We start from the raw sequence: 10253 nt of genomic DNA on the forward strand, positions 1-10253 counted from the left end.
TTTGGTGTGTTTTGTCTCTGTAGAACAGCCTTCCTTGTCCTGGGGTTCCCCAGATGTTGCTGGATGACAGCTCCCATGATACACGCTGGCTGAGGATGACAGGGCCTGTAGCCCAGTAATGTCTGGGGGAAGCCAAGGTTTGGGAAGGGCACTGTGGAAGGAGACCCAGCTGGTCCTTTGCTTGCCCGGCACAGTGAGCTTTCCATCTCTGAAGTCAGAGCAAAGGTGTCGCTTCTTTCAGGGGCCCAAAGGCAAAAGAGATTGTAGTTCAAGATGCCGAGAAAATGAGGACTTCGTTTTCAAAACAGCCAACTCATTTTGGCCTAGGGTTGCCAGGTTCAGGGCCTGAGACTGTTCCTGTATCTTTAGGAGAAGAGAAAGTCAGCCAAATGCAGGTGCTCTTGGTACAGCTTGAGGAAGTTGACAAGGTGCTTGGACTGGTGCGTGCAACCACTTCTGTACTTGATCCTTGCCCCTCTTGGCTAGTGAAAGCTGCCAGGGTTGAAACAGCCGGCTGGGCCAGGGAAGTGATAAATGCCTCCTTGAGAGAGGGAGTGGTCCCTAGTTGTTTGAAAGAGGCGGTAGTGAGACCACTCCTGAAGAAACCTTCCTTGGACCCAGATAATTTGAACAACTATAGACCGGTAGCAAATGTTCCCTTCTTGGGCAAGGTCTTGGAACGGGTGGTTGCCAGCCAGCTCCAGGTGCTCTTGGATGAAACCGATTATCTTGATCCATTTCAATCCGGTTTTAGGCCCGGTTTCGGCACTGAAACGGCCTTGGTCGCCCTGTATGATGACCTATGTCGGGAGAGAGACAGGGGGAGTGTAACTCTGTTGATTCTCCTTGATCTCTCAGCGGCTTTTGATACCATTGACCATGGTATCCTTCTGGGGAGACTCACGGAGTTGGGAGTTGGAGGTACTGCTTGGCAGTGGCTCCGCTCCTACTTGGTGGACCGTCTCCAGAAGGTAGGGCTTGGGGAGCACTGCTCGATACCCTGGACTCTCCACTGTGGAGTCCCGCAGGGATCGGTTCTGTCCCCCATGCTTTTTAACATCTATATGAAGCCACTGGGTGCGGTCATCAGGAGTTTTGGAGTGTGTTGTCACCAGTATGCTGATGACACGCAACTCTATTTCTCCTTTTCATCCTCCTCAGGTGAGGCTGTTAATGTGCTGAACCATTGCCTGGCCGCGATAATGGACTGGATGAGAGCTAATAAACTGAGGCTCAATCCTGACAAGACTGAGACGCTGTTGGTGGGTGCCTTCTCGGCCCAGATGGTGGATGTTCAACCTGTTCTGGATGGGGTTACACTCCCCTTGAAGGAACAGGTTCGTAGCTTGGGGGTTCTTTTTGATCCATTCCTGTCTCTTGAGGCTCAGGTAGCCTTGGTGGCACGGAATGCGTTCTACCACCTTCGGTTGGTAGCCCAGCTACGTCCCTATCTGGACAGCGACGACCTCGCCTCAGTTGTGCATGCTCTGGTAACCTCAAGATTGGATTACTGCAATGCGCTCTACGTGGGGCTGCCTTTGAAAACAGTTCGGAAACTACAGCTAGTGCAAAACGCAGCAGCCAGACTGTTGACGAGGACCAGACGGTCCGCACATATAACACCTGTTCTGGCGCGTTTACACTGGCTACCTATCTGTTTCCGGGCCAAATTCAAAGTGCTAGTTTTGACTTATAAAGCCTTACACGGTGCGGGACCACAATACCTGGCAGAACGCCTCTCCCGATATGAACCTACCCGCTCACTATGTTCAACATCAAAGGCCCTCCTCCGAGTTCCAACTCACAGAGAAGCTCGGACGGTTGTAATGAGATCTAGGGCCTTTTCAGTGGTGGCCCCTGAACTATGGAATAGTCTTCCTGATGAGGTGCGCCTGGCGCCTACACTTTTATCTTTTCGGCGCCTGGTTAAAACAATTTTATTTTCCCAGGCATTTTAACATATTTTATTGTTGTTAATATATACCAGGCTGTTAAATATTTAATATGTATGCTTTCAGTGTTTTTATTGTTATTTTATTATATTTTATTGTATTGTATTTACTTTATGCTGTGCACCGCCCAGAGAGCCTTTGCCTTTGGGTGGTATAAAAATTGAATAAAATAAATAAATAAATAAATAAATACAGTAATGGGAAAAACCACAAGGTGGAATTCCCCCTTCCTCCTGCACAACTTTTAAAGATACAGAAGACCTCTTGGTTGCCAGGCCCGTTTTTTCCCATTTCAGTGTTGCAAGAAAACCTGCACTTGGCTGAATTTTCTCTTCTCTTAAAGATACAGAATCATTCTCAGGCCCTGAGCCTGGCAACCCTAGTTGGGGTTGGACTTGATGTCCTTATAGACTCCTTCCAGCTCTACTAGTCTATCATTCTATGATTCAGGGGCTTACAAAGGAAGTGTAGAAAACAAGCCTGAAGCTGCAGTGTGGTTTTTATCACCCTACTGCATCCCAGTTGCCAGCTTTGCCAGAGGCCGTTGAGGCTGGCCATCTTGGGGTTCAACAGTCCCTTGGGCAGAAGTAACCTCCACTTGCCAGAGGGGTGCAGGGCTCCTTATGATACCACCCTGGTGGTTGGCAGTGGCCTTTGTCCCAATGCTTGCATTACCTATGGGGTGCAGTTGCTGCTTCTGCCTGGTTGCCTCCAATGCCACACTGGAGAGACCACCTGGCACAATGTTCAGACAACATGGATGATGGTCCATCCCAACACTTCCCCTCCCTGGTCACACAATGTTCCTGCCCTACATGGTCTCCCCATTTAAAAAAAAATAATTAGTGTTGTAGTGCTGAACCCCACGGATGCACCAAACACACTCCATTGGTAATGTAAGAACCAACTCTTCATTCCAACAGGACAGCATCCCAATTTTCCAGCCTGTCCATGGCCACACGCAACAGAGTTGTTATTATTTATGCCATCCATTTGCATGATACCTTACAACAAGGGGGTGGAAAAGGGAGGGGAAATGCAATGATATCATTTATGCCAGATAAACTGGTCCAAGTTAGGATGGAGTTTTCAGTAGTTGTTTCCTTGACTTTGAGAATCTCTGGCTTAGAATTGTCAGATGTCAGTAGTCTGTGATCAAAGTCTGATTCGCTTGATGGAGGTGGGGCAGGAATAGATGGGGAAATGCATCTGGTCCTAAGTTTACTTTAAAAAGTGACTTCGGGAGCCCAGCCAAACTTCTCAAACCTGGGTGCCCTGGGCATTTATTCTTTTAATTTTACAAGTAATTACTTATATTGGTAAAATATATCATGGTAGATTGCAAATAACTCTTCATGAAAACCAACAAAAAGGAGAAAAAGACTGACTTTGAAAAATAGCCAATAAACATGGGATACAGCAGTTGGATTCAGTTTCTAAAGGCCAACAGGAATAAATCATTATTTACTTGTCTGCAGAAAGAAGGAGATAGTATAAACCTTCCTTGGAAGGGAGTTCCATATGTTTAGGGCTGTAACAGAGAAGACCCTGCTCCTGGTGGTAGCCAGCCTAGAAACTCATAGAGTTGGAAGGGACCTTGGAGATCATCTTCTAGTCCAGCCCCTGCTCAATGCAGGATCTGCAATGCAGGATGCAATTACAGCACTCCAGACAGTTGGCCATTCAGCCTCCACTTACGTACTTCAAGTAAGAAGAGCTCAGCACCTCTCAAGGTCATCTGTTCCACTGTTGAACAGCTCTCACTGTTAGGAAGTTTCTCCCAATGTTTAGCTAAAACCTGCTTGCCTGCAATTTCCACCTAGTCAGGTTCTCGATTGGTTCTCGACTTGCCCTTTGGAACAACAGGGAATGAGTCTGTTCCATCTTCTGCATGACAGACCTTCAGTTTTCATGTCTCCAGTGGTAGCTTGTGCCCATTAGGTCTGGTAGGACAGAATGTAGAGAGAGACCAACAGTGGTTGAAGCCAGAACCAATGATAGGCAGAGCTGGTTGCGAGAAAGAAGCCAGGCAGGTGGGAACTGGCCCAGAGCAGACTGGAGTTGGTGGGGCAGTGTTCCATGTGCTCTAATAGACCGACCTCTACTGCATGTCTTCCATTAAGACACATCCTAGGTCGCTTCCAGAAGACCTGTTCATTGAGCATTAATCCAGATTTATTTGCACAACATTTGCAGGGAGGTTATACAATGTACACTATTAGCTGAGCATTTAGTCTGATTTGTAGGATGGATAGATGACGCCATGTCTAGCAATTGTCATCCCACACTTTCTAGCACAGTTCCCTATCACGTTTTGTACTGCACAAAGTCCAGAGGTTTTTTTAAAAAGCTAGACTGTTACGAGTGCCAAATACACTTAAATTGCACAGCCTGAATTTGCCTATATCCGACTGATTTCCACCTGCAAAACTGACATTCTGGAAGGAGTCTGCCTCCATCTGCTGTTGCCTGCTCTGCCTTCTGCACTCCCAATGGGCACCAGCAGACACCAGTACATTCATTCATCACACTTAAGTTTAGGGACCTGGGGGTGGGAGGGGAGAGAGATTTGATTCAGTTTGCATTTAATGATGAATATATCTAATTCACGCTTTCCAAACAATACACAAACGGAAACGTGGCCATCCTTGAAAATTCACAGTTCTCTCAATTTTGCAGTGCAGTTCTGCAGCACATAATGTGTACAAAAATGCAAAAAATAGGGTAGAGTGTGCATATAAATGCAGATATTAGTAAAAATAACATACAAAAATGCATCATAGTATGGGGGAAATTATTTCCAAACAATGTCTATATTAGGCAAGTTTGCACACAAATGTGCTTATTAGGAGGGATTCACACAAAAATGCTGATGAATTTTCATAAAAACAATCCCAACTGATGTGGAAATGGGGATAACTGAGTTTAAGGTTGGAAAATTGAGAAATGGAGAGAAACCAAAATGGACATATTTGATTGATTGATTGATTGATTGAAACTTTATTTTTACCCCGCCCTTTTTCCAAACTGGAACTCAGGGCGGCCATTGCTATACAGCACACCTGAGTAGTTTGAGCATCAGTCCTCAGCTGAGCACAGGACAGAGATGAGATATAGAATCATAGAATAGAAGAGTTGGAAGGGGCCTATAAGGCCATCAGGTCCAACCCCCTGCTCAATGCAGGAATCCAGATCAAAGCATCCCCAGCACTCGTCTGTTGATGCATTCCATACAAAGAGACTGCTATGCACAGGCTGCGGTTTGAACCAGGGCTCAGCTTGAAACCTGCCTCCGAAGGTGGGGCTCAGCCCTGGAACGCAATCAAGATGAAAAAGAGAATATTTATCCTGCCCCGTTCAACAAGGCGCCTGCCACAGTTAAGTGGCAGAGCAGATGCTTTGTATGCAGAAAGTTCCCAGTCTGGAAACAGAAGTGGGCATATATAATATGTGTGCTGAAAAAACATTTATGCACAGTGTTTGGAAAGAACATTCATGCGATAGTGCATGATATAATCTGGGCAAGGAGTGTTTGGATTAAGAGGACAGATAAAGGCAGAGTGCTAGTATTGGTGCCGCCATGTCCCTTGAAGCCAGGCACCTGGTTGGCCACTGTGAGAACAGGATGCTGGACTAGATGGGCCACTGGCCTGATCCAGCAGGCTCTTCTTATGTTCTTATGAAGCCAAAAGGCACTAAGTGAACTGCATGGCTATAAGGAGATTGCAGAGCAGCATTTATGGCTCAGAGATGTGCCCTACAGAGGAAGGTGTGAAAAAAGTAAAACAACATCGGGAGCCTTAGCCACTTGGCCTAATAGACCAAGTGAATCATGGGGCCAGAGAGATGAAATTGTGTGCACTCTGCTTACAGCGGGGGGGGGGGCGCTGTTGATTTTGCTGTGCTTTCCACCCGCCCTGCTGCCCCCAGCAGAATACAGCTGGAGCTTCAGGCATGCTGTGCAAGGCTTTGCAAGTCTGTAGGCCAAGGAGTTCCAAACTGTGCTCCATGGACCACCAGTGGTCCACAAGCTTCATTCAGGTGGTCCACAGCATCTCTGTGGATTTGTGGCTGAAGATGGGAGACGGCGCATCCTTTGCACTGAATGTTCATATTGATTTTTAATTGTATTTTAATGCCTTTTTTCATTTCTTATATTGTTTTATAGTATTACCATTTGAATTGTGTGGAATACAATAAATGCAATACAAATACAGTTAAAAATCATATGGCATCTAGTGCAGAGCATTACAATTGCTACAACAGGCAGAAAAATCATTAAGTGGTCTGCCTAGACCATCAGCAGTTTTCAAGTGGTCCGTGGGGGAAAAATGTTTGGGAGCCACTGCTGCAGACAAACCCTTTTCTAAGGATTTTGGATCAGAGTTTTGTGGAGCATACCCAACATTTTTATTGTAGACTGGCAGCCTCCCAGCAGTCCTGGATGTTTTAGAGTCTCGGAATTGGAGGAGGGGGAGGGGTTGGCATTTAAAGTTTGTGCAATTTAGGAGAAGAGGGGTCTTAGGGATACTCAGCCTCCCCTAGCTCCCAGTGCCACCACTTATCTGATTTTATCTTGGTTTAAATAGTGTACTGGAATTTTTTTTTCATGTTTTTCAGTCTTTGCTGAATCTTTTCCTGCCTTCAGCTGCTCCCCACTCTTTTTCACACAACTGAGTGTTAACCTAAGGAATTCCGTGCCACAAGAGATAATTCTGGATGGCTTGAAAGAAATAAAATTACACAAATTCATGGAGAGTAGGGCAATCAGTGGCTATTAGCCATGGTTTTTAAATGGAACCTCCACATGCAAATGCAGTATATCTCATTTGTTGTTGTTATGTGCCTTCAAGTTGACCACAGCTTATGGCGACCCTATGAATCAGCGACCTCCAGAAGCATCTGTCATGAACCACCCTGTTCAGATCTTGTAAGTTCAGGTCTGTGGCTTCCTTGATGGAATCAAACCATCTCTTGTTTGGCTTTCCTCTTTTTCTGCTCCCTTCTGTTTTTCCCAGCATTATGGTCTTTTCTAATGAATCATGTCTTCTCATGATGTGTCCAAAATAGGATAACCTCAGTTTCATCATTTTGGCTTCTAGTTATAGTTCTGGTTTAATTTGTTCTAACACCCAATTATTTGTCTTTTTTGCAGTCCATAGTATCAGCAAAGCTCTCCTCCAATACCACGTTTCAAATGAGTTGCTTTTTTTCTTACCTGCTTTTTTCACTGTCCAGCTTTCACATCCATACATAGAAATCGGGAATACCATGGTCTGAATTATCCTGACTTTAGTGTTCAGTGATATATCTTTGCATTTGAGGACCTTTTCTAGGTCTCTCATAGCTGCCCTCCCCAGTCCTAGCCTTCTGCTGATTTATTGACTGTTGTCTCCATTTTGGTTGATGACTCTGCCGAGGTATTGATAATCCTTGACAAGTTCAATGTCCTCATTGTCAGCTTTAAAGTTACATCTTCTGTTGGCATTACTTTCATACCCTGATTATGAGAGGCTGCTGGCCACTGTTGGACATAGAACACTGGGCTGGCTGGGTCTTGGTCTGATCCAGCAATGCTGCTCTTTCCTTGTTACCTGCTCCTCCATGCTTCTGGCTGTAGCTCCCTGCCCTCTGCGTCTCTCTCACTGCTGGAGTCGGTCAGGATTCAGGAAGAGTGGCTAAGATGTAGAATTCTCAGTTTGTACCTGAACAAAGGAGGGTGTGGGTCAAGGTCTCCTCCTGCTGCCTCTAACTGCAGCCTCTTTTCTTCCTCTTCCAGGAGTTTCCCGTACTACAGCCGCCACCAAGAGATGATGCTCTGTGCACGCATGCCCGACCTGCCGCCATATTTCCCGTATATGAACCTTAAGTAAGAAATCCAAACAGGTTTGATGAGGGGCGACCCACAACCTGTTTCTGGGGATCCATAATGGCAAATGCACTTGCCGGCAGGATAGCTTGACTGCCCACTAATCATATTCGCGGGGCCGGGGGAATTCTGGGTATTTCCAGATTCCATTCTTGGTTCACACAAAGCTATGGTGAGGCCTAGTTGGGCATACTGCTTTAAGAGGCTTGGTTCTTTTGTTATACATTTTGATTAGGGATGCTTTCATGAAATTGTTTTACTATATATTTTAACTATGGGTAACTTACACTTGTATAATCAGTCTTATGCGTGTTAGTTTGCTGATGTCTTTTACTTACTTGTGAACTGCTTTGGTGTTCTTGAAATGAAAGATTTATTATTATTATTATTATTATTTATTTATTTATTTATTCGACTTATTAGTCGCTTATCTGGCTGAATTGTCAGCCACTCTAAGCGACGTACAAAGCAGAACATGCAAACATCAAAACATTAAGAGACTAACAATAAAAACTAACAATAACGTAGAAGCAACAAGGTCCAATAATAACAGGGCTTCTCTCCTGTATAGTCCGGAGGTGTAACTACAGATGGAGGTTCCTGGTGTGAGCATCGAACCAGTGTGGTAATAGTTCATTTGCAAGATGTAAAGCAACATTATTATCCCACATGAACTCACATCCATACCATACATTTAAAGCACTTTTATACCACTTTAACAGTCATGGATTCCTGGTAAGGGTGCTGGGAATTGTAGCTCTGTGAAGATCCCCCAAGCAACTCTCATGTGCCAGCATGTTACTGAATCCTACCTAAATATAGTGACAGTCTGGAAGTGCCCACAGATGAAATTAAAACACAAAGGTGCCTCTGAGCACTTTCTGAGTGGATGGATATGCTTTTGCTACCAGAACTGGACTGAGCTGAGCTCACAAGTCCTCTCCCTCTCTCGTTCACTTACTCACTCACTGGTTAACTTTTCTAATTTCAGCAACCGCATTTAGGTGGGAAAAGCTGATTTGTTGTTATACTTAAACTGGGAGTCAGAGCTTTGGTATACTGTCCTAGTCCGTTTGGGCTTTACATTTTGTATATCTCATGTTTTAAAATTCATGTTATATTGTATGTTTTTAAAATGTGTTGTATGTCACCTAGAGACCACTGTGTATGAGGCAACTAATTAATTAATTAAACAATTAAATAGTAATACAAATTATCCCGAGATCTCACAGTAAATCCCTAACTATCTTCTGTCCACCTTGCAGTTTTTCTGTCCACCTTGCACATTTTCAAGTGATTATCCTCTATAAGATCCTTCCCCAACCTAGTGCCGTTTGGATGCTTTGGGGAAGGGCCTTTGGGGAAGGGCCGTAGCTCATCTACTTTGCATATAGAAGGTTCCAGGGTCAATCCCCACCATCTCTGGGTAGGGCTGGGAGAGAGGCCAGCTGGGAATCCTGAAGAGCCACTGCCAGTCAGTGTAGACAATACTAAGCTAGATGGACCAATGGTCTGACTCAGTAGTCAGAAGTCAGAAGTCAGACTTCTGACTTCTGACTCAGTATGAGTCAGCTTCCTATGCTTTGAACTATGGTCCATCGTTCCTGATTATTGGCCATCTTGCCTGGGGCTGATGGGAGTAAAAGCCAGCATTCCCCACCCCAGTGTCATTTGGGTGAGGTGGGGGACTGGAAATGCAGTCTTTAAATCTTCACAGTTTGTTCTGTCAGAGAGTGATTATCTGTATGCAGACTGTTGGCTCCATGTTTGTGGGGCAGTGGATCTGCTCTGGGTTTTATTATGAACTTCCAATGAGCTGTCCACGGTGCTGAAAACATACGCCGGCCATGGCCACCATTGTCACATGGCCCTCATTGGGCTGCCTGGCCAGCAGTGTGGCCCTTGGGCCAAAAGAGATTCCCCACCCCTGGTGTAAGGCACAATTGCAGTCTGACAACCAAGTTCTGTTCTGCCCCATGCTAACTCTCTCTCTCTCTCTCTCCATTTCTCTCTCTCCCCATCAGGTGGGATACAAGCCAGTTTAAGAGGGCTGGAGGAGCAAAGAGGGACAGCTTTATCATTCATCCTGAGTTTGTTTCGGAGTCATACCCCAATCCACCGTGTTGGTAGTAGAGAGTTGAGACAGGCTGCCATTAAAATTGCCACTGGTGACTAATAGCGCCTCTGATCCGTCCTTGGGCTAATGGAGTCCCTCTTCCCCTTAGCAATCAAATCACCAACCAGAGCCAAGGCAACATGTGGCGGCTTGGAGAGGGAGGCAGCACCATCTCCTTCTCCTAGCGACAAAGAAAACTCCACAAAAGCAGAAGGTTGTATTTAATGAAGTCCTACTCAGAGGAGACGCTTTGAAATCAATGCATCTAAGTTAGTAAAGTATATGCTTCAGCACTCAATGCCGCCCAGAAACTTTA

General features: G+C 45.3%; 1 protein-coding gene across 1 annotated transcript in view; it reads left to right on the forward strand.

Moving 5' to 3' along the window:
- SPMIP6 (sperm microtubule inner protein 6) overlaps window positions 1–9951 on the forward strand; it is a 34761-nt gene extending 24810 nt beyond the window's left edge. The window contains exons 7-8 of the mRNA XM_061607349.1: window positions 7732–7821; window positions 9846–9951. Of these exons, the coding sequence (XP_061463333.1) occupies window positions 7732–7821; window positions 9846–9951 (196 nt within the window). The remainder of the gene's footprint in view (window positions 1–7731; window positions 7822–9845) is intronic.
- The last annotated feature ends 302 nt before the right edge of the window (window positions 9952–10253 follow it).

This window comes from Rhineura floridana, chromosome 1 (genome assembly GCF_030035675.1).
Source record: "Rhineura floridana isolate rRhiFlo1 chromosome 1, rRhiFlo1.hap2, whole genome shotgun sequence".
NCBI classification, from domain to species: domain Eukaryota; kingdom Metazoa; phylum Chordata; class Lepidosauria; order Squamata; family Rhineuridae; genus Rhineura; species Rhineura floridana.